The sequence below is a fragment of the Gambusia affinis genome, linkage group LG07 (assembly GCF_019740435.1).
Source record: "Gambusia affinis linkage group LG07, SWU_Gaff_1.0, whole genome shotgun sequence".
Taxonomy (NCBI): Eukaryota; Metazoa; Chordata; class Actinopteri; order Cyprinodontiformes; family Poeciliidae; genus Gambusia; species Gambusia affinis.
In genome coordinates this window covers 19701845-19726873 of record NC_057874.1, presented here as the reverse complement: position 1 = coordinate 19726873, position 25029 = coordinate 19701845, and the positions used below count along the sequence as shown (strand labels likewise).

General features: G+C 41.6%; 1 protein-coding gene across 3 annotated transcripts in view; it reads right to left on the bottom strand.

The window, feature by feature from the left end:
- Positions 1-5396: 5396 nt before the first annotated feature.
- Positions 5397-25029, bottom strand: part of pax7a (paired box 7a) — a 58058-nt gene continuing 38425 nt past the window's right edge. For all 3 annotated transcript variants that reach the window (XM_044122055.1, XM_044122056.1, XM_044122057.1), the window contains 2 exons: positions 10021-10270; positions 5397-8063 (listed from right to left, as the gene is read on the bottom strand). In XM_044122055.1, the coding sequence (XP_043977990.1) occupies positions 7948-8063; positions 10021-10270 (366 nt within the window). In that variant the 3' untranslated portion in view covers positions 5397-7947. The remainder of the gene's footprint in view (positions 8064-10020; positions 10271-25029) is intronic.

The following is a 25029-nucleotide window of genomic DNA, read 5'->3' as shown; positions in this document are numbered from 1 at the left end:
TCAGGAGCAGATAACTGCTAGATATGATTCCTTAGATAAGGAGCAGTAATTTGGCTTTTAGAGATAGCTCTGGGGGCCGCTGTGCTGAGCTGCGCCGATTTACCCTGTGTATGGGAGGTTGTTTTTTTTTTTTCTTCTTCTCTCTACATTTTTATCTCTCCTGTTGAAGAGCTTTTCATCTCTGATGATTTTCTCTCCTTTTTTTATGTATTTCCCCCAGAAGGTGAGATCACAAACCCGCAGAAGGCAGAGTGGCATGTTTTAAAGCGATGGACAAAATACAAATATTTGAAAATGTATTTCATGGTAATTATGTCAGGTTTCATGGCCTTGGCACAGTACTGAGGCGCAGCCTGGATGCCTTAATTTGTATAGAAATTGTAATCATTTGTTCATTTCAAGGTGAAAATTGCATTTTTTAATTTAAATTGTATCCTGCGTGATAGGCTATTATCTAGAAAAATTGTCTCTGTGTATGGCGGTCTATGCCCTGCCGTCACGCCTGTTTGGAGCCCACTTCTCCTGAGAAAAGGGCTTGTATATGAATCTCTTGACTGAATGCACCCAGCTTGTTCTTTACTTAGGGCTGCCTCTGCACTCATTTCCATTTTTGTTATTAATATTAATTGGTTTGAGAATGCAGCTCAGATTTTTAAATTGAGCTCAGCTTCACAGCGATTCTTATCTCAGATTCATAACTTTACTCTGACTTTATTCCTGCTCCTTTTGTTTTATAGAAAAGCAGCGCTGAGGGAGGTGTTTGCTGCCGTATTCATATAGGACTTTGCAAAAGTATTTATACCCCTTGAACTTTTCCACAAATTGTCATGATCCAGCCAAAGATTTTCTTGTATTTAGTGGGATTTTATGTGATAGAACCAAAACCATGTATGGAAATGAGTAAAATCCGGTTTGATTTATAAAGCACATTTAAAGAAAAAAAAAGTGTCTAATCAAAGTACCGAACCACAACAAAGCAAATCAAACCAAGGCACAAATGAAGATAATGCTAAAATTAATAATAATAAAAAAAAAACAAAAATAAAAGAAGAATAAAATGTACAACAGAGATGGTAGCAAAGAATCAGCAAGGAATTGATTGGAGCCACTAAAAGCAAGTGTGTTTTTAAAAGAGAAGAGGAATCCTGTCTATTATTTCATGGCTACTTGTTCCATAGTTTTGGGTCTTCTTGTGGTTTTCGAAACAACCAACAGCATCTGCTCAGCTGATCTAGCCTGTGGTGAAACATAAAACTGAAGCAGATCAGGACCAACACCACCAACACATTTAAAAGATAAGAGAAGAATGCTTAAAAGCAATAAAAAAAAGATAATAAAAATAATAAATCAAGAAGGAAAAATGATACCTGGCTTTCACAGTACTTGAAACTGCTGAATAGTGCTGCCTGCAATAGTATTCAGCCACCTGACTCCAGGTTTTGTAGAATGGCCTCTGGTAGAATTACAGCTGTTGGGGTTTCTCTCTACTATCTTTGCATCTCTTGCATGATGTATAAGTGAAAAGTTTTTTTTTTTTTTCATGGAACCAAGGCACCTTCCTCCATCTGACCTTCAGGCCTCGTTACCTTTCCTGTTATTAGCCAGATACCTCCAACTGGTTTCTATGGACTGGTCATCTGGTTTTTTTCCCCACCATTCACCAGTGTCCAGAAATACTATTAAAGATTCAAAACCTAAAAACACTTACATCCATTAATTATTTCTAGAGTATGAGAAAATGCAGTGAAGAGTTGCTTTATTTAGTTGTATGGTTTTGATTTGGGTAACTTTGACCAGGTTTTCTTTATAAAACACATTTTGGATCTCTTTATGATGCTTCCTGAATAAATGAAGGTAAAATATTAGGAAATAAAATAACCTCAAACACTACGGTGTCACAAAAAATCCCAATAAAACACATAGATGCTTGTGGTTGTGTAAAAGTTCAATGGGTATGAATACTTTTGCAAGGCTTTGAAAGGAGTCTGGACTGATATTATAGAGTATTAGTCAGTAGATTGGATGTAATGAAGGTAAAATAAATCTCATCATCCAATCAGATGACTATGGTATGGAACAATCTTTGTTTGAGCTCCTTCTTTTTTACTTCTGTGCGACAGATTATCTGTCTATAATACCTGAGAGGGGCAACCATGAAATTCAAAATACCTGAAATATTCTGAAAATACGATTCCCTCCCAGCACAAGCGCCGTCGTCGGGAAGGAGATGTATGCACGGCAGGCTGCGCGTCTGTGCCTGTGTCAGGGGGATCCTCGAGGTGACGAGCACAAAGCTGAGGCTCAGGTACACAGCGTATGCTGGCATAATTACAGGATTTGGGGGATTATTATACTGTAAGTACTTTCATGGCGACAGCTGGGAGCTTTTTACTCCCTGTGACACATAATCTCAAAGAATAAAACCAAGACCCCCGGAGCATCTCTTAATCATTTCTTAGCATACCTGCACACGGCTCTGAACTCTTTCTGAAGACAAATTTGTAAAATTAGAATATAATTATCATATCTGCAGGAAATGGTGTTAAAGTTGCATTTTCAAACACTGCTTTCTCTTGAAAATGAATATGTTTTTGAGCCTTTCTGTTGGTGTTCTACCGTCTCCTGGCTGTCCTGATTCTCCAGGTTCCTGAGCCTGGTCCTAAATCAGATCAGAATCAGAACCTCCACTCCATTTGTGAGAGTGAGTATGACCGAGCTGAAGTTGTGGAGACTCCTCTCCTGAGAGATAGGGCTTCCTGGTCTCTACCACGAGGCTCCGAGCTTCATTTCCATCCCTGTGATCTAAACAAACCCATTACCGCAGGCTATTTATGCTCAGGGGGAAGGACGCAAGCTTCCGGGCCTGAGGACGCAGCCCACAGCTAAGCCACCATGACACCGAGCCACCTTCAATGGCCATGTGTCCGTATAGAGATGGGAGAAAAAAAAGGGGGGGGAACGGAGAGCTCGGGCCTTCTCCGTTTTATCTAAAGCACTCCAGAGAGGCGAGTGGAATGGGCTCTTGTGGGCTCTGTTTATCCCCTGCTCCTGTAGTCAATCAATTAGGGGATCAAAGGAGGAGATGAGGGAAGTGTCACAAAGCTCTCCCACAAAAAACCCCACCGCCTGAGCCTCCACCTCGCCCGGTCCGAGTGACAGCACACCGGAGGGAGACGAAATTCCCCAGGAGACGAGCAGGAGCAAAGGGGACAACCATAGCACATGCCAAGGTCTAATCTGGACAACCAGAACACAAACTTTTAGAGAAATATATGAGAGATGACACAGAGACGCCTAACAATACACATTTAAAATGCTGAGATCTGTTTTCGCCTTCTGAACTCACTGACAGATGAAACCTGGCTTGGAACGTGGCTTGCTTTTTAAATTCTTAATTTGAGTGTTTTTAATTAACACTCAAATCTAAATTAAACCACCACAGTTTACATTACAGTCTAAAAGGAATATTATTCTGTCCATGTTCAAATAAATAAAGTTTAGTTAGATCAACAATGGCTTGAGTTTGTCTTTTCTCATAAAGCTGGCCCATCCTGCTAATTCTTAACAGTTAGAATTGATTTTTTTTTAATGAATTTAACCAGTTACATTAGTATTCTTCTTTAAAAGTTTTATATTTTACCACTTCTCCATCAAAAACCTTATTGTAATAAGTACAATAAGTAAATAAAATACATCAGGTGAAGATAAAGTAGTGTGTAATTATGAGGTGGATGTAAATATTAACTTATAAATGTATTTGTCTACAGAAACATTTACACTGATGCCTCTCAATAAGATCTATTGCAACCAAATTACCTGAGTCCAGGGCAACGTGGGGCAGAAAAAATAACACTGTAAATCCCCTCCACTTCCCAATCCTCACTGTGAAACATGGTGGTGGCAGCATAATGCTTTTGGGATGCTTGTCTTCACTGGGACAACGACAAACTTTAATGTGTTTTATTGGGACTTTAGATGATGGACCAACACAGTTTACTAATGAGATGAAGACAATTGTTTGCACTGCATTTTATTTAGTGGCATCATAAGTAAAGGGGATGAAACTAAATGTACGCAGATTTTTATTTGCAAAAAACGCTGTTTTACACTATGTAACGCCTGCTGTCACATCCAGCATGATGAAATGTTCCTAAAAGTAAGCCAGGACTAAAAGAACATACCTAAGGCGTGTTTGACACGTCTCCAGCAGTGCTGTTGGTAAAAGACTAAATGTGCTCCTGTGTTCGGTCGTGTAATATAAAACACAGCGGATGCTGCCATACCGTACCGGTTAGTTCCCCTACATTCACACCATACCACAGAGATTTGCAGGCTGCATTCCCTGGCCGACAGCGGGCTGAGACGAGCGTTGCTGGTCAGCGGGCAGAATGAATTACTTCCTACAGCTGCGGTGAGACGCACACGCTATCTGTGTCTCTCCCTCTCAGACGTCTGAGCTCTCATCACTCGCTAATCACATCAACAGCACTCAAAAAAGTCAATGGTGGCCCAGTGACCCCCACGAATGCAGTTGAACGCACAAAGAGGACTTACACTCACACGTGTGTGAGCTTTGTGGATGGATAGATGATTTGTCAGACTTGTTGCATAATTCTCAAGAGGGGAAAAATTACTCCTTAATGTAACAATTCCTTCAAATGCTGCTTTCGCTTTGGTGAACTACTTTAGATAAAGTACTTGCAGGTTTTCTGCCAGGATCATCATGTTTCAAGGATTTAAATAACAATAAAAAAAAGACTCTTCACCATGTTTGCCTTAATGACACATAAGTACTAACCTTCTAATGCAATTGAAAGGTGACACAATAATTAGTTGCCAATTTTCCAAGATCAAAATCTTAGTTTTTTGTTACGTAAATGCATCAAAACCTTAACTCCCCACATAAAACCTTTTTTAAGTGTAAAAAAAATAAAATCTGATCACATTTAGAAACACGTGCTTTGATGCATGAATTAGAAAAATGTTTTAATCAATTAATTTTCTGTTTGATTAAAAGCCTGTCCAACACAGCATTTTTTTTAGAAACATTTAATTTACAAAAAACCTAAAACAATTTCAAGACAAAAAAGTCAGTATTTTACTATATTTTTGCATCTCTGATATCTCTGAAAAAGAAAGTGCACCCTATAAATACAACTTCAGGAATTTGCAAACATTGTGATTATCCAAGATTTTGGTTTTTCTTTGTGATTTTTCCTTAAGCTTTCAACTTGATTCTTTTTTTGTTGTTGTTTTTCAATTTAAATAACTTTAGGACTTGGTAAAGACCAGATTATTTATACACTAAAAGGCATCACTTTTTTGTCTTTGTTTTTTTTTGTTGCTATTAATCAATTATATGACAGGATTTGCTGAGCAATCAAACACACAGGAAATCAGTTTTGGATCTTTAATTGATAACAGTTACGCCAGTGTTACATTAAACACACCAACAGGCTGAAGGTAGTAAATACCAATACAAGTTTCCCACTACGCTAATACTTCATACAGCAGAATAAATTATACCATGATAATATACACACATGCGGAACGGAAAGAGGAGTAAAGCAAAGCACAGATGTCAGAAAGCAACTAAAACAGGTTAGGGCTCAAAGAGACAGGAGGAAGTGGAAGAAGAATAAGGAGCTGTATGCCTTAAATATCCAAGTGTTAGAAATGGGCTCATTACACTAAAGACAATTCTAAAATTCTTCAGGTTTAAAATGTACAAGAGTGAGGTGTCTAAGTGGAGCAGCAGCAGTAGCTGCCGTTCAGTGCGGAGTCAGCGTCGCGTTGTTCTCCTGAAGTCTTATTGGTCCACCAATGAAAACCTGACTGTTCAGTTTCACCCCTCACCCTCGGGAGGGGCTTTACTGTCACTCACATCCGTCAACAAGAGCCACAACCAAAATGGCTCTGGGTGCGGGTGGGGTTAGGTCCGTGGTCCATTCATGATCAGTTTGTGAAACCTTCTGGTAGAAACTCTCCGGCAGGTGAAGCCGTCTCCTTCTGCCACTCTTTAAATTTACATTGTGGTCCAGGCGGGAGTCCATCTGAGAAACCAAGCTTTGCCTTTTTTTTTTTAATCTGAGCTCAATTTGATCCTTCTTAACACGGTTTACCTTTACACTTTTTCAATGCAATTTATACTTTACTAATTTATACAAATTCATTCTCATGTGGGTCAAAAACAGTAACCAAAGCTTTTTTTTTTGGCTCAAACAACTTAACCAATTAAATACAAAAAACCCCCAACAGAAACAGAAAAAAAGGCCGGTTAAAGAAACTCAAATAAAACATTTAGTATCAGAGTTTCCTCCCTGACCTCCCACTCATTATTTCAGTATAAAACATACTCTTTATAACCAAACAATACACAATCTGTTCCTGGAAATGTAATTATTATTTTTTTCACTGTTTTTAAAGGCGACAGAGGACCGAATCCCCTGCAGACAGTGATGTCAGTAAAAATATTAACACCTACAAGGAACATCTGATCCTCCGTCATCTCAAAAGTCAACTATGAGTGCTACTCCAATGTCTCATATGAACTATTTCATTTTTTTACTCCTTTTCTTTTTTTACATTGTGGTAAGTTCGTCAAAACTGGAGGATTACAGACCGAGGCTCCGGTCCAAACCGAAGTGGGGGGCCAATCAGCGGCGTTACCTGTGCCCTTTCACAGCTGACTGGATTATGTGATTTTCCAGAGCGCATGTGAATGGCACAGCTTGTCTTCTCTCTAATCTCACAACAGAACCAGAAAACGTTGGAATGCTCTTCTATATTTTTTTATAGACGGATCGTGAGGAATGCTTCGAAGGAATGCTTGGGAAAATTCAGGAAGTGGAAATGAACTGAAGGTGCATTTTTACAAAATGGGAAAAGGAACCGAAAAGCTGCGCTATTAATGGAAAAGGGTCACTGTGAATTAGCTTTGACATTATATTTGTGTGATTTTAATCAGCTTTACAGTGTTAAAGCCAAACACAGGATTCCCCGGAAGATGGTCTTTCCAGGGAGTGGGGGAAGGAAGGAAGCTGGTGGTTTAAGTGAGTTAGCCCTCCTTGGCAAGGTCCATATTTCAAAACACATTAATTTCCCCAATCCTGTTTTTGCAAACAATGTCCCCCTTTCCCTGTGGGCCGCGGCTAAGGATGGGATGGAGGTTATGAGGAGGAAAGGGGGGAGCTATTGGCCGCCAATATGCTGCTTAAATTCCCTGCTGAATCCATCCAGCCAGACTTCCCACCGAGTGGCCAAGTTCTTTAGGAATGTCAAGAGGAATATGAAAGTGGGAAGGTCAAATCGCTCATGAGCATTGGAGCTCAGGGAGCAGCAGCTTGGAAAACAATCATCTCCTCTAGTGTGAATGTGCCGACACGCGAACGTACACGCACACACTACAGACACTCGCTTCCGTGTCGTCTCAGTCATCCTCTGTGTGTTTTTTTGTGTGTGTCTTTTAACGCTCCGACATCAAACAGATAAAAGAGATACGAATGGATTCGAACAACAAAAATCACATTAACCATAATCATAAAACAGCAACAATAAGCTTAACAATATCAAAAAAGGAACAAGGAATAAGAGTTACTCAAATGATGTTGGCTGTGTTAACTACTATGAACAGCAAGGTCAAAGTACATGTTGTTGATGGCTCTAAATGTGTACTGGACTGCAGCCATGACAAAAAAGGAGTCCAAGCCGACGCGGATCCCTCATCCTAGGGGTCCTGTTTGGGCCCTCGGAGCTGAAAAGGCTTTAAGGATTGGAGACTGCCTGAAGAAGCGATTGAATTCCCCAAAAGCATCACTTTCTCCAATATCATGGCGGGGCAGGAGAGAGGCGACCTGAAGTCCAGGCTTGATGAAGAGCGTGGAGCGAGTTGAGGCAGAGGCGGGCGAAACAGAGAGACAGGAAGTGGAGGATGCGTCTGGGGCCTCTTTAGTAGGCCTGTCCCGTCTCCACTTGCAGCAGCCCCAGCACCGCCGAGTGGTCCCCGAGTTTCATCCTCCTCTGGGTGGACAAGCTCACGTTCTTAGCCAGGTAGTCCACGGCGGCTGCACAGAAAACAGTCAGAAGAGGGGGAAAAACACACACACACGCATGAGACAGGTGGTGGACCTCAGCGGCCCACATCCCACTCGCTCTCATCTCATCCCTCTGATTAGGTCTGAAACAAGTTGTGGCAGAAAAGACTGAGTCAAATAAAAAACAATTCAGACAGCTAGAGTGAAAGATAAAAACCCCTCCCTTGTCACTTGTCTGAGGTTGGCACGCTGCTGGCACGGAGCATGTGCATCCTGGTGGAGTCTCCATGCTGTCAGTCACTGCGGGCCCCGTGTGTGTTCTGTGTGCCAGTCTTCATTACTACTGGCATCTCCGATTTCATGCCCTCCACACTCCACATGGCCGATCATTTTCATCGTCAGACAGCAGCTCTTTCCTCTCCCCTCCATTCATTACCCATCCACTGTGCTCAATCACCATCTTAATTAACCTCACATCAGATCACATCCGCGCTGCCATCAGTTTCCTCCACTGAGCACACACACACAAACACACACACCCCGAAACGTGACAGACTGTTACGGGTTCGCTTGTGCAGATCCTCAATGCACAAAGCGCCCCGTCAACGCTGGATCCTCCACGTAAATAACAAACAAATGTCAGATAGCTGCTGCTGGCTGCCTTGTTTGGGGAAGTGTGCTTCATTTTAGCTCTCATGAATGGCTGTGACAGCATCAGTCAATTATGCTAATCTAATAAAGCAAACTCTTTTCCTGTCCTGAGGGGGACACGCATGTGTGTGCGTGATGCAGACGAGAGAACGAGAGGTGGGCAAGAGGACACTGCGGGCCCCGAGGGCGTGCCGTCCTTTGAAGTGGCCCTCTTCCCTTTCCCATCCAAGTGGAGTGGGGTGTGACTGAGGTAGCTCTGCACCAGGATGGAGGTGGAAGCACGAGAAGGGGGGGCAGGGTGGGTTTTATCAAGAGCACGTGTATGCCTTCACAACCCAGGGTTGGAAAGGTCAGGAGGAATCACCTCTTCACCATGCACTGAACAAGGATTCATATTTTTCCACATTTTTTTTTACATATATTCTCACATTACAAACCACTAACTTCAAGATATTTTCCTGGAATTGTGTGTGATAAACCAACAAACAATGAGACTGTCAGAAACATACGGATGGGTTGTAACATTCTGAAAATTGTGGCATGTTTTTAGATTCAGCACCCTTTTACTCTGGTACCTCTCAATAAACTCTGTTTTCAGAAATATGGCACTATTCTGAACATAATAAGACATAGTCGCCTACCTAAACCAACAGGCTGGGCAAGGAAAACATCGATCACAGAAGAAGCCCTGAGTCCCATTGTTGCTCTGGAGTAACAATGACTTTTTCAAAGGAAGTTAAACTCAGAGCAATGCAAAGAGAAAACTTCCTGGTAACTGCAAAGCTCTAGAAACTGGGGCAGTCTTCAGGAAGACCAAATATGTAGATAGAGTTATAATGGAAAAGAATGACATGAAAATGTCCCAGTCAAAGTCTGGACCTTGATCTAATTGAGAATCTACTGCAGTACTTGAAGATCTATGTTCACAAAATGTGCTCTTCATTCTGCCTATTACCAACCATCCCCACCACACATGGTGGAGGCAGCATTATGCTGTGGGGCCCCTTTCCTAACTGCTCCGTTCAACATGGCTAAATATGAGTTACTAGGCAAAAATTAATTAGTAAAACTGATAAAGACCTAGAGGAACTACAGATATAATTGCGATAAAAGGGGATTCCTAAGAGCTATTCACAGTGGAGTGGGAAATAAATGCATGCCACACTTTTTAGATTTGTGCTTGTGGAAACAGTTGGAACTTAATTCACATGTAAAGAACTGCTTTTTGTTGGTCAATCACTTAAAATCCCAATGAAATAAAAATGAAAAATACAGCGATGAATGCTAAAGTGAAGCTCTTTAAAGACAGAAGCAGAGCGAAGAAAGGTTTGCTTACTCTGGCCGTACTGGCTGTACTGGTATCCCGCGGTGACGGGGTCCACGCTGTAGCTGGTGGCGCTGTAGGTCGGCGGGCAGTAGGACTGGGAGGAAGCCAGGCTGTCCACGCTCTTGATGGTGTCGGAGCGCTGGCTGCAGCTGGCCGAGATGGGGTTGGAGCTCTCCAGACTGCTGTGAAGGGGGGAGATGGAGAAGTCGTGCTGCGGCTGCGAGGGTACAGCGCTGGGGTTACTCAGGATGCTCATCACCTGGAGGGAGAGGAAGATGTTTGAATGTTAGACCATCTGAGACCAAAGGCGTGACAAGGTTCAGAAATATTTTGTTTCTTTCCTCCCTGCGAGTGTAACACCAATTTTTGCACTTCGTGGCGAAGAAAGTCAATAGAAGTCCATCGTTTCAAACTTTAAAATGAGGAAAGAAACTTCTCCATCTCTTTTTGGAGCAAGTGAAAGAGAACAAGGGGGTTGTTGAGGTTAAGGAAAACAGAGAAAAGGAACAGGAGACTCTGTTTCCATTAGCTGGTCCTGACAGTAACTGTTCTACGGTGGGACAGAAGGGTCCCAGTATGATAATAGACCCACCATCCTTGCCAGACAGCTTGTGTCCCAGAGCCTGAGGCCTGAGCCCAAGCCTGTGGCACAACAAGCACCAAGGGAGTCCCTAATCCCTCGCCCCTGGCCTACCCATCTCATGAATAATAATGGAGTTGGAACTGGTAAATGATCCCCTCAGATCCCTGCACAAAGTAGGCACCACAAACCCAAGTGAAGGGGGCCACTGATCCTGCAAGTTTGAGTTCGCCTTGAACATTACAGCGTGTATATTATTGATAATGCATAAAAGCTCCCATTTCAATGTAGTAGATTAATGTAATAGCTAGTGACATTCGTCAGAAGAAGGTCTCAAATTATGTTGAAATGGAAGAGATTACGTCTTTTCTCATATGAAGGGAAAAATATAGCTTTCCTCATGCTGCAAGTTTCTTTCTGGGTTTGGGGGAGAGAAAAGGTTTTGTTTGAAAAAAAAAAAACAGATAGGAACTGTCCCACACATGCTTCTCTCTTCCTTTCAACATCAGGTTCATGTTGAGCTTCGCTATGCTGCACTGGCCTTTGGCCCCTTTGCTGCTAAACCAATTAGCCCATCATGGAGGTAGTTAAACAGGGGCTGATACACTCCCACACATATGTTTGCAAGCATGCATGCACAAACCGGCACATGCTCATACGCTCCAGCATGCAGCAAAACAAGGGGTGAGGAAAACGGTTGGATGTGCACAGGCCAGGAGTTATCCCGCTGAGAGGGGAAATTAACCACATTCTGCAAATTAATCATTTCTAAGGGCCTCCCTGGAAATATGGAGCACCCAAAGCACATCAGAAACACAAAGGCTGGTTAGTCACTTCCACATGTTAATTCTATCAGTAAGGAAACCCCCACCACCTCCCCTCCACATCTGCGGACAAAGCATGTGACATTTATCTATAAGAGATAGATTCATGGCCCTCTTCGTGTCGGACACATGTTTTGCTTCCTCACATATGGAGCTGAACATGCCGAGCTGGAAGAGGAGGGTGGTTTGCTGAAAGTGAAATGGGAAGGAGGGAAGTGTCCTGAGAGAGGCAGCTGGAGGGCATGAGTCCATTTCAGTTTCTGGCTAATTAAAGCTCGATTATATCGCTTCCTTATTAAACAGAATAGCCAACAATTGGCCCAATCATTATTCATGCTCATAAAAGTTCTTCAAGAGAAGATGACTTCTTATCATTGGCGGGATGCAGTTTTGCTATTTTAGCAAATTGGGACGGAGCTAGCTGCAGAGTGTGACAAGAGCTGGCGCATGTGACAGTATCCTTCAGACGTCCTCATGAAGAAAAAAAAAGGAAGATTCTTGGTTAATAATTCAAGTTTTCCTTGAGGGGAAAGAGTACATGTCATTGGAAAGGAGGGATTCTCATTTGGTTTGTGTTCACACTGGTAAATAAAAATCAATACAGTTTCAGCACAATACTTTAAGCCTGATGAAGGATCAGATAGAGGGTGAATCTGACTGTCAGGATTCAGGCTGCAGTCTGACCTACAGCTGTCGTCTTTAATTACATCTGCACTCGTCTTTGAAATGTACAAGTTTAGTCACAAAGGCCTTCAGCTCATAAAAACGTTTGCATCTTGATGCATTTTTACTTTTACCAGAACTGTACAGGTACTAAATGATGGTGAACATATTTCCATTAGTGCTTAGAGCACTGATGTTAAATCTTAGTGAATAAGACTCCAATGAGTTTTCAACATTTCATATTTTTTCCTGATTCAAATTTTAAGATTTTCCAACAGTTTTTAAAAGTTTCTGAAGAAACAAAGGTCAGTTTGACATTGTCTCAGCTGATAACCTTGGGTAAACACCACAGTGTAATAACTATTAAAATGCAAAATCTGGATGAAAATGTTCATTCCTTGCTACTATGTATTGCACCTTTTCACTTTTGTGTGCTCTTTGAAGCTACACAGGGGATCTAATCATCTGCTGATACATTTTTAAAGTGGTCTGCAGTCGCTGTTTAAAACAGCCTTAATATGAGTGATGGGTTGTACTGCGTGAGTTTATTGGGATTACCACTTTTTTCCAAACTAAGAATAGGGAAAAATTAAGGAGCTTTCTTTCAGCATGAGCAACAGGTGAGAATGGAAATGCAGATTTTTTTTAAAACACTGTTTTTTTTATTTTATTTGTCTTTCGTTTTAAATAAAAAACATATTATTATGCTGATGTGTTTCCTGTCTTACTGTCTGAGGTCGGGATGAGTTTGCAAGTCGTAGAGCCGCTTGTATTTGCTCTGCTGGTTACTGCAACGCAGGACAGTAGCAACGTATTTTTCTCCATTTTTGTGTTACAGCACAAAATAAACATGTCCACAAACAGAGGTTATTCAGAAGCATTGTCACCTCTGGTTTAATTAGATACAAAGCGTCAGGAGTGCGGGTAAACAGTTTAAATTATGAATATCACGCTGTTTTAAATGTTTATGTTGAACTCAGAGAGGCTCCAACTCTTTTAGTTTGAATTTCACAGGTTCAGGGGACGTTCTCATAGTGTTTCCAAATGGGAACTTTGGAGAACTTCTGAGTACAAGTAGAGGACACATCTGAGCTCACAAGCTCTGTCTGGTATCTAAACCTAACCACCTGACCAAGCAGCACTGAGACTGCTTGTTTTGTTTTTTTTAAATAGTTATGCATTTAGCTGCATAATCATTTAGAACCTTACTAATATATCAAATCAAAGATGAATGAATGATATCAAAATAAATCAAGCAAATTTTAATATATTTTAAACTATATTTTAGATATGGGAAATGTTATAAATGTATGATTTTCAAAAGTTATGCATGTAAAATATATATATAAAATATAGGTTTTTTTCAGGCTTGGATGTTGATAAAATCAAATTTAACACTTTACTAGACTTTTTAATTTTTATGCTATAAATGCTGAGTGATGCACATGTTCGTAAGAAACCTAACACTCTTACATAGCAGAGTTTTCTTCCTTCATGTCTCCCTCCTTCCTCCTCCTCCTCCTCCCTCCCTCCACCCACTGCCTGCATATGCAGCGTCCTCAGCAGCCTGCAGTTCGTTTGTTGTGTGACGTTGTGTGAGTGCTGGTTTGGGAGATAATGTGAGCCAGGACCCAGTTTAAAGGACAATGCTCCAGGGCGTTCCCTGTCTCTCTCGCACACAATCACACTCACAAAGACACGCAGCCCCTACCCTCCTCACCCACCCCGTTTCTCTTTTCTTTTTTTCCCCTCTCACTCTCTACAGATAGATTACTTTATAAATAATAATAAAAAAGTAATTAATTCTCTCAACTTCTGAGCCCTGCGGCCTGTGGCAAACTAAATGGGGAAGTGTAAATTGATACAATGTGCATCCTTTCAGATAAATAAATAGCAGACTTGAGACAAAAAGGGGCCCTTTTCACAGCTAGCTAATTTCTTTAGCAGTCAAATTACATTTTTTTTTGTTGTTTGCATGAATGTTTGATTAGTTTTTCTTTGTTGGTGTTTATGCAAGAAGAAAACAATGTGATACAGACAGAGCAAAGTGGCTACACACAAAAAATTAAAACAGCTGCTAGACAAGATTTCCTGTTTTTGGAATACATACCATTATGGATTTTTTGTTGGTGTTATTTCACTTTAAAAGTTTTTTTCAAAGGAGTTGTAGTATAGAAAATAATAATTTGATTGAATGCTTCTAAAACTGTCAGGAACGCATATCAGAACTTCCACACATGCACCTGGTCTTAATAAGAAGGCGGTTTTAACCTGGATTAAAACAGCATGAATTCACCAATACATAAATAGAAAAGCTGAGAACCTGATAGCCAAATATAGAGAGAAGACAGAAGAGAAAGTGAGTGAGAGGAAAGTGGAGGCTTTGGGAAGTACAAAGACTCCTGTAGGACTGTGTTGGCCTGAGGGCCAGCCTGCCTGGAGAGCTGATAGGAACCCCTTCTGTTCCATCCCCAGCGCCAACACACCCCACTTCCACAAATACTCTTAATCTGTGCAATACTGGATTAGTTCCTCTGTCACCGATACCTCCGCGCTCTGCCCAAATCAAAATGCCCCCGAGATGTACCTTTAAGTTAGGAGCAGGTCACCGGGGCAGACGGGCTGGAAAAAAAACGAGCACTCCAAATGTCTGCAAGTTATCTGAGTGCTGCAGAACAGCATTGTGCACCTTAGCAGATCTGCCCGGCTGATACCCGCTCAGCAGCGGGGAACGATTAAAGATCCACACGGATGACACTGAATTTGAGATCAATATTTGAAGGCCAGTCCTGAGGGTGTGATTACAGGAAGAGAAAAGTGTTTAATTCTGTGACCCAGAAGTGACACAGAGGCACTTACACTTCCTGGGAAGTGGATGACTTTGGAAAAAGCCAAAATGCACACATTATAATAAAGAATTTTTTTTCTTTCTCGCTATTTCAAATTATTGGGACACTTCAGAATTGTTCATGCAATATATTTAAATACATATATTTATAATAAGTATATATTTGGGATGAGTTGCAGTTTTTGAAACTAGATACATCTTGGATATCAGTAATTCTCAATTTTTCTTCATATATTTTAACAGCAAATCCAGCACACTCTGTTGAAGTTGTAGACCAAAACCAAGCTTGAATGAACTGAAGAATTTTTTTACAGACTAATAAAGTACTGTTAGTTCATGTTTTCAGGCATACAGTACAGACCAAAAGTTTGGACACACCTTCTCATTGAATTCAATGAGATAGTGTATCCAAACTTTTGGTCTGTACAATACTGTACAAATACCAAAAATCCAACCATCCATCCATTTTCTAACACCTCTGTCCCTAGTGGGTCAGAGCGGTTCTGGTGCTTATCTCCAGCTAACGTTCCGGGCAAGAGGCGGGGGTCACCCTGGACAGGTCGCCAGACAGGACAAACAACCATGCACACACACACACCCACGCACACCTAGGGAGAATTTAGAGAGACCAATTTACCTGACAGTCATGTTTTAGGACTGTGGGAGGAAGCCGGAGAACCCAGAGAGAACCCACCATGCACAGGGAGAACATGCTAACGGAACAGAAAGACCCCGGGCCGGGAATCAAACCCAGGACCTTCTTGCTGCAAGGCAACAGCTCTACCAACTGCACCACTGTGCAGCCCATACCAAAAATCAATCAATTTAATACATCGGCTGATGCTCAGTTAGTCAGTGCAGGATCAATGGTATGCAGAATGTTTAGTGGAGCTACTCTAATTGGTGAGAAAAATCATAAAATTCCCAAAGTTGTTTCAGTAACAAACATGACTGCCAAAGAAAAATGACTCTATAGGACTAGAAGAGGTTTCAGTTAAAAGTCAGTAAACTGACATCTAATCTAGTCTCTAATAAAAAAACATTTGTTAAACATATCATAGAACTATACAACATTTTTCATTTTCAGGGTCCCCGTTTTTCTTAGGTCTTCATAACTCTACATTCTTCAGAAACCGTGGACCTCTAAATAAGAGTTTCACCGTGTATCATCATCAGAATATCAGCATATGTGTTAATAATATCGTGTACGCTGAAGGAGTACATTTGTTTAGATTTTTCTTCTTGCAGTTGTCAGGACAGAACACTGCCTGCCTGCCAATGAGACGTTCAGTCAACTGGATGGAGCCTCACTGGAGTCGACGTTCTCTGGAGAGCTGATAGCTGTTCATAAATCATAATAGACAACTGTTCTCAGAGATTACAAACTAAAGATACTATAAATACACTTTGGTATTTTTCGTTGCTATAACAATTGTTTGTTTAAAATATTACAGCAAGAAGGTGTATTTAAAGATAGATAGATAGATAGATAGATAGATAGATAGATAGATAGATAGATAGATAGATAGATAGATAGATAGATAGATAGATAGATAGATAGATAGATAGATAGATAGATAGATAGATAGATAGATAGATAGATAGATAGATAGATAGATAGATAGATAGATAGATAGATAGATAGATAGATAGATAGATAGATAGATAGATAGATAGATAGATAGATAGATAGATAGATAGATAGATAGATAGATAGATAGATAGATAGATAGATAGATAGATAGATAGATAGATAGATAGATAGATAGATAGATAGATGGATAGATAGATAGATAGATAGATAGATAGATAGATAGATAGATAGATAGATAGATAGATGGATAGATAGATAGATAGATAGATTGATGGATGGATAGATAGATGGATAGATAGATGGATAGATGGATAGATAGATGGATAGATAGATGGATGGATAGATGGATGGATAGATGGATGATAGATAGATGGATGGATAGATAGATGGATAGATAGATGGATGGATGGAGATAGATGGATAGAAATTGCAGTAGATGGGAAGCAGGCAGAGGAAGAAGATGGTAAGAAATGAAGTTGCTGAGGTCAACATTGGGATAAATCGCTCTACGGTTTTTAAGGAGAAGTGTTTTTTGGTCCTCTGCCAGCCTCCAGGACCAACGTTTATCAACTTTGTCAAAAATATCGAAATATTCCTTCAGTTCCCTTCTTATGTTTCTCCCTAAAAGTTAGTAAGTCTCTGGCACAAACCGCCCTTCCCCCACTTCATCCCTCACATGAGAGGGCCGGCCCAGCGGGCAGTAAGGCCCCTCATCTGAGCAGACAAAATGACTATTTAAAAATAACAGTGATTGCATAAATTGAATTAAAGCGTTTTGGTCACGGTTGGAGGTGGTGCGAGGGGGCGGCTAAAGGGGGCTGCCGCAGATAGCCGGGCCGGTGGCAGGCAGCAGATGACGGGCCCCGGCCTGCGTGCCACTGCGTTAATTGGCCGCGACACATTAATAAAAACTGAAAAGTGTCCTCAAACGGCTGCAGCGCAGGACGAAGAGGTAGAGCGGTAGGAAGGGTGGAGGATGTGGTGCTGGAGGGAGAGAAATAGGGCTCTGAAGAAAGTATTGCATATGGAGGGAGGGGGGTAAAGACTGGAGGGGAGGGGTGCTAATTGTGTTCAATTAAGTGGCTGATTGGCAGTGACAGAATCTGGGCATTGACAAGTCAGGCACAGATGAGGACGATTAGCGGGCACTGAAACAAGCTGTCACTCCTCACAACGTGTTATCCACTCCGCGCCTCTGTCTCCTCTATCTGAGCTGTTTATGCAACACAAAAGACGCCTAAACGAGTGGAAATGAAACATAATTTATATTTATGTTAGGCCTGTCCACACTTCCTCTCGTTTCTTTGCAAATTACTATCAAGCTGAATCCGCTCGAGTCCACGTTTGGTCATGTTCGCCTCATTGTTGAAGAAAGCCCAGCTGTTGGAGCCGCAGGACGCCCCCCCCCCCTCCTAAACGTCCCCCAGTCTGAGCTATAAACCCGGCCCCGCGCTAACCAGAGGTTAATATGCCGTCTATTGGGCTGCAATTGGAGAACGTGTGGGGAGCAATCCTCTATTCTCTGCTAGTGATATGCTTGAGTAACTATGGGATGGATTCAGCCATTGGGAACAAGAGACACCCCTCCTCCCTCTTCCCTCCTCCTCTCTCTCTCCCTCTCCCTCTCTCTGCACACACATGCAGACTCCGACTCTTCAGCACCTCGCGCCGACGCCTCTTTCTAAATTAAACGGCAAATTTTCTGATTCCAGGAGAGTGGTTTCAGCGAAGCGAGGCCAGTGTGTGTGCGCAGAGAAAAAGAGAAAGAGACAGAGAGAGAGAGAACGAGAGAGAACGAGAGAGAGCGAGATGGGAGCTCCAGCAGGAAGGCGAGGCGGACTGAGGAGTGAGGGAGGAGGAGCAGGAGCAGAGGAGGTTGTTTGCTGAAAACAGCAGGGGCCAGGTCTAGTGAAAAATGTCAGGTCAAATTGTTCTTGACAGTGTTAATATCAGCACCTCATAGCCATAATTACATGTAAATAAATAGTGAAATAGCTCTCAGCTGGAGACTGAGAGGGGAAAGCTGCTGCATGAGACAACCAGCTGAGGACCCTCCAACCTCCATGTTTTCTCATCTTATTGTCAGGAAGGGGAGACGAAGAGAGACAATTCAAATGAAGCTCAATGTCAATAATGACGCTCCTGGGCTTGTTTCGTTTTTATTTCTTATTCCTGTGCTGAAAACGCAGAGATGAACCGATGAGGGACAGAGACAGAAGGGGAGAAGCGACAGAATGGCTGAGAGAAGAAGTGGGAGACTATTAATCACAGCTATGCACCTGTCAGAGTGGCATCTGGAACTAACAGGAACCACATGCAGCCGGACAACATCCCAAACGTTGGCTGTTCAGTGCAGGTTCCTACCCAGCTGCCCCAGACCCCCTGAACCCCGACCCCAATCACTCAATAGTTTCCCTCCATCATCATCACCATTATTATCATTATTATTAGAGATGCATAAATCAATCGACTAGAAAGAGTAATCAAAAAATCTGTTTTTTGATCAAAAGTAAGAACTCCCACCAATTTCTGTCCACCAGAAATAGCTTTTTTTAAGTTTCTAACATTATAAAATGGTTACAGCAGATGTTTCAGGTAATATATGATAATGCTGTAGTTCCTTCATTTTTTTGTTGGACTCAAATACTGCCTATATCCAAGAACCTGTCATATATATATGTTTTCTCTTTTATGTGTTTTGGTCCTTCGGAATGAAAATGGATGGAAATGTCTGGCTTCAAAGTGCAGCAGAAACTGGTATTGGTCAGGAAACGCCTGATTGGTGCATTTTTATTTCTTACTAATAAAAAGCTTCAAAGCCAAGAACACATCAACCAACAGTTTGCACACTGAAGCATTTTTAATGTAATTTAATAAACATCAGTTCACATTTAGGGAGCCATATATGGTACTAATCTTAATAGTCTTTTTGAGTCAAATTACAATCTCTGATAAAGAACGTGCAGCACTTTTTTTTTTCTTCTGTCCATCATATTGCTGAGAATAACAACCTAAAGTCGGTTGAAATGAGAATCGGCAGATCACAGAATAGAGAAAACCGGAAACGATTTACAGCCAGAAAAGGTTTGTGGGTGCATTTAGAACTGTTTTTTGCATCAAAACGATAACGGATATTATTTTTCTCTTTTAATAGGGGTGACGATCTATGAAAAAGAAAAAAGAAAATAAGTTAAAATCAAACACGGCAGATCACAGTCAAAAGAAAGCTGGAAATATGAAAAGCAAAAGCTTTACTTATGCCTCTAATTATTTTTCCTATTCAATAAATGCATTAAAACTAAGAACTATTTCTATTTTTCTTCTTAAATGCATTCACCAGCAACATTTATTTCACATTTATTTCTCTTTAAATCAGAGAAAGTTCAGGGGCAAATGCTTTGCTACATACATTTTGTATTATATCATAAATCCCTAATTTTCTATTGGATTCAAAACTATGAGCTATATATTAAAGAACATGTAACACAGTTTTTCTTTTATGTGATATTCTTAGAAGAAAAAAATCTGAATGGGTTTAAATGGGAAGACAGGCCTCAGAGAAAAATGGGAATAGATATCGGCCACGAGAAGTCTGATCGGTGCATCTCTTCTTACTATTATTATGCAGAGTGTGTAAGGGCTGGATATCTCCACTATGTATCCCTGTGTGTAATAAGTGTTTTTAGATACGATCGGCGTCTGTGTGCGTCTCTACTTTAATAAAAGCAGTTGCACTCTCCACCTCATAGGCATTTCAGCTGCGTGGGACACACCGCATGTGAATCAGCCTCAGTCATTTTCCTCCTTAAATCCCCATCTTCCAGGATTTACTGAAATTCATATTGGCTGCCTCTGCAAGATAAATGTAAATCACATTCCCTTATATTTACTATTTATCTGGATGCAGCAGCTCACTTTCAGCGGGAAATATCTCTCACCCGCACACAAACACCCTTGCATTTAAATAGCATTTTTATTGTCCGCCGTAGCCTTTCATCTGGGCGCGGGGAGAAGAGCTGCCTCTCCAGGGGAGAGAGCTGGAGAGCAAGGAGAGGAAGGCGGGGAGAGGAGAGGGAACGCAGAGCACCATTGGCAAGGAAGGCATAGCTGGATGACAGAATGCCAAGTGGAGGGGAAGCAAGGTTGGTAGGTGAGAAAAATAGATTATGAATGCACCAAGCGCCAAGTAGAAATATTTTGGAATGAACATGAAAATGGCAGCGCTCGGGCTGCTCCCGAGACTCAAAAGACGGAGCAACAAATGGCTCAGGTGCAGCAGCGCTGCTACAGAAGCACCACAATGAAAGCTTTAATAGTGAGAAGCGAGATTATCAATCAACAACTTGCAAGTGGCAAATGCGAACCAGTCGTTCAACAGAGCTGCGCTTCATGAAAAAGGAACATCTGGTGGAAATATTTCCCCAGAGTTCGAAAGTGTTGCGAAACAGCAGCTAAAAAACACTAATAATCTGTTCAGAAACAGTATAGCCAGTGGATATGATTTGCAGCCCCTGGATTTTCTTGGCAACTGCCGACAGCAGGTCTGTTTTTTTAAAGCCTCTTACATCTTTTTTTATACTTGCCAAATTGAAACAGTATTTGTTTTAATGGGAGTTCTAATTAACCAGTATGTATTCCCCCACTTGCTCCGCGAGTGGCTGAGCTGTGAATGCAGGCTATGTGCTCATCCCCTTTGATTTGTTGTCAGTGGAGGCTGCCAGCTGACACAGTGCCCGGTGAGAGGCTTAATGCCCAAGTTTTAATAATGTGGGGGACTACACGAATCTCCCCCTCTCATTGGTATTCAGGTGCAGGATGTCTTGTTAGAAGTCAGGGAGGGAGGCGGAATGAAGCCAGAGCCCCGGATTGTTCTGTACATTCACTCCCCCCACCCCACTCTCCTTTTTTTTTCTTTTTTTTTTTGGCAACAGCAGAGCTAGCTTCTTAAAAATAATTCATCCCATTTTTAAAAGAAGCGCCTGCACTAGCTAATGGAAGAGCTGCAGCACAGTTTGGAGTCTCCCCTGGCTTATCTCGCTCAGACAGTTGTGGGGAGTCGCTGGTGAGCATGGTGTCAGCGTGCGTGGTACGGTGCAGCGCCGCGCGGGCAGGCAGGCCTGGGGACACAGATCAAAGGGAGGCAGGGGTGAGAGCCGCTCTGCCTCTGATCCCGTGTACGTGTGCGTGCGCGTGTGTGTGTGTGTGTGTGTTTAGGCCCGGCCCACTCACACAGCCCAAAGGCCCTCCTCACACACATACACATCCTTGTCATTCCAAAACACACAACAGTTTCACAAAACTGCGAAACAGGAAAGAAAAGTTTCTGATAAAACTTTGTGAACTTCCTTTATCGGAATATCCACCGTACCTATCGAGTTAGCAGCTTCTCTCTTGCTCCATCATGCCTCTTTACAGGGACAGAGGATAGCTGTGAACACCCCTCCATGGCATGCACTTTTCATTCTGCTGCTGATGTCTGGTTACTGTGGCTCCTGCATGTTGTACACATGTCTTGGAGTGGTGCTACCAGCTCTTCTAGCAGTTGTTTTTCTTTAGAGGTGAACAGATTAGAGATTTTGTGGCCAATTTCTAATCACCGATTGTGTCTGAACGTTTTTATCAGTTATTATTTCAGCATTAATTGAAGCCCTAATAATCTTAACAACAAAATGCCAAAAAAAAAAAATCCACCAGATTCTGAGAGGGAGAGATCTGTAGAAATAAAACTCAGCTTAAGTGAATTATAGGCTGTCTACTGGTCACTTTGTACTTCTGCAGTTTTGGTAGTGAGGTAAATGAGTGTTTTTGCCTATAAATATTTTACGCACTTGAAAATATACAAATACCACCACAACTTCACTGGACAATAAAAGGATAACAGGATACACATCTGAAACTGTCCTTTACATCCTGTATTAGTGCTTAGCATGATTAGCATTATTAGCATCACAATATGTAAATTGTTTGTGTCCCCTGTAGTAAGTCAGTGAGATTTCCAAAAGATTGCCAACGTTTTCTAACCTAAAAAATTCTTTCTAGCCACAGAAAGTATTGGACTTTTTAAGATTATAAGCAGCAAAATAATATTTCCATTGTAGAAGGATTTGAGTCTTCTTCTTGGTTTGAAAGTTATTGTCGTCAGTAAGTCAGTAAAGTGGAGGAAAGGTGTGCTCACTGAGACTTGATTTTCAGTTTCTAACAAATCTATGACTGATCTGAGTTGGTCAAGATGAAAATTGTCCAATTCCAAACACCCACCAGTTTCTCTGTATGTTTCTAGGTTTTTTTCCTCTTTTATTATGTGTTCCCATCATGCAGTAATTTATGTTTAGAATAGATGCTAAAGCAACAACAATTTGACAAGCGTCTTAATTACAATTGTTGGAAAACACAGTTTTCTAGCAAAATGAGTAAAGCCTGTTCAATTTCAGATTTCTTTCCCTCTTTTTTAAATAACTCAAAGCTTCATAGTGTCAATCACAGAGGGCCCACAGTCTCTGACCTTTGTATTCAGCTGAGCATGGCTGAAAAATACAGGGATGCCCGTCCTTCATGCCCCTGCTTTCTCCTTTTTCCAACACCTGCTGAGCCGCTAAATGAAACAAGACCAACAACAAAACACACTTCTGGTTTCATACCTTTCGCCCAGCCAGGCACAGCTTTGCTCTCACGATCCTTTAATATACTACCACCACCCGACCCCCACCCACGACCCCCTGCCCCGCCCTCAACCAGCCAAACATGTTGTATACCCCACAATGACAGTGGCCGGTATGGAGTGTGTATAGCTTTTCTCCCACCGCCTGTAATGGGCAAAAATGTGTGCTGTCGGGAAGGGTCATGGAATTGGGATGGACGCGGGCTCCTGTCGGGACTGCCGAACGCTGCAGGATTCCATTACAGATTTGGCACCTCGCGACCGCAGCCCATTTACTTCGAATCACAGAATTTTTGTCAATCTTTACAGCACCTGCAAGGCCATCAGTGCCAGACACTTGAAGGAATGGCCTGCACATACCAATGCACAAGAATATCTCCTGCAAACAGACTTCGTCTGCAACTTACAATATCGGTTTCTCATTTCCATCCCCCCCCCCCGCCAATGCACAAAGGGAGAAAAAAATAAATGGGTTTACAATAAAAATTTAGCTACTTCTGCTTTATGATTGACATTAGGTTACATGCAAGAGAAAAAAGGGCATACAGTCAACCTTTTCACTGGGTTTATTGTTTGGGTTTTCAGTGTTTTGCTTTGTGGAGAGACGAGGTCTGCCCAGCACAGCAGGAAGCTGCACCAGTGAGCGAACTCTGATTTTGCTATCAGCAGGAGGATCCATCTCCATGCTGGGACACTGATAGGAATGCCACACAGCAATCTGGATGCATTCAAATCATTTCACCTCAGTGCAGCACAAACATCATGCAGGAAAATGTGGGAAAAAAAACTTTAACTTTGAGATATTTAAATAAACTTCCAGAAAAAAACCCCCACACAAATAAAGAGCATGTCAGTTGGCGTCTCTATCAATCACTTCTGATTGAGTAATTGAAAACGAAAAATCCGCACTCTACAGCTGCCCAAATGCTCACGTCCTAATCCCCACTGTGACAGGAAATGTTTAATATCCCAACACATTCTTCAACCGCTCTGACGGGAGGGAGAGGAAAGCGACAGTGCACCCCATGCCAGCATTAGAGAGACCCATTAATAATAATAATAAAAAAAGGGCTCCATGTTCCTGGTGTTTTTCTGCAGGTTTGCAGTGAGAGCATTAGCAGTTAAAACCCCTGTGCCACGATTAACAATCAAACACGCTGTGAGCCTCCATGTTATCCTCCGTCGCTCCAGCAGGAGAGAAAATCTCTTTTTTGTCACAAAATCCTTAATTCTTTCTTCTCTGAAGAAAGAGGGTAATACCAAGAATGTTTCCAATCTGCTTTGAGAAATATTTGAAGGAAGGAGAAAAAAAAACTCTCCAATAAAACATGTGTGAACGACGGGGTAATTGTGGACAAATGCAGCATTGAAATTCATTTTCAACTCTTTACACACCATTTCAATCTTATTTTCTGCCTGTTAACCACATCTTGTTGGTGAGGGTGGGCAAGACTGGCCAGTATTGATGGGTAATTGTGCATAATTCACTCCGTACACACGATTTGCATCAATACAAATCATTTTTCATTCTGTGCTACTTAAAGCTCAACCCTTACAAGAGGCAGTCGCATTTAAACGCTCATTAATGGAAGTGTCTAAAAGATGTTAACAACTAAAGCCAAATGCTTTTCAGAAAACAACACACATAAATCTTTACTTTAAGGTCCAAGGAGTGGACAGAGTTAAATTTAGGTTCACTCTGCATATAAAGATGCCTGAAAATCATGCAGCACAAGACACAAGCGGAAAAAAAAAAAAAAAAATCACACAAGGCACTGGAGTCTTCGAGCTGCAGACAATTACGTGGAGAAGATTATGGGTCCACATTTATAAGCTTTAGCTAATTATTTC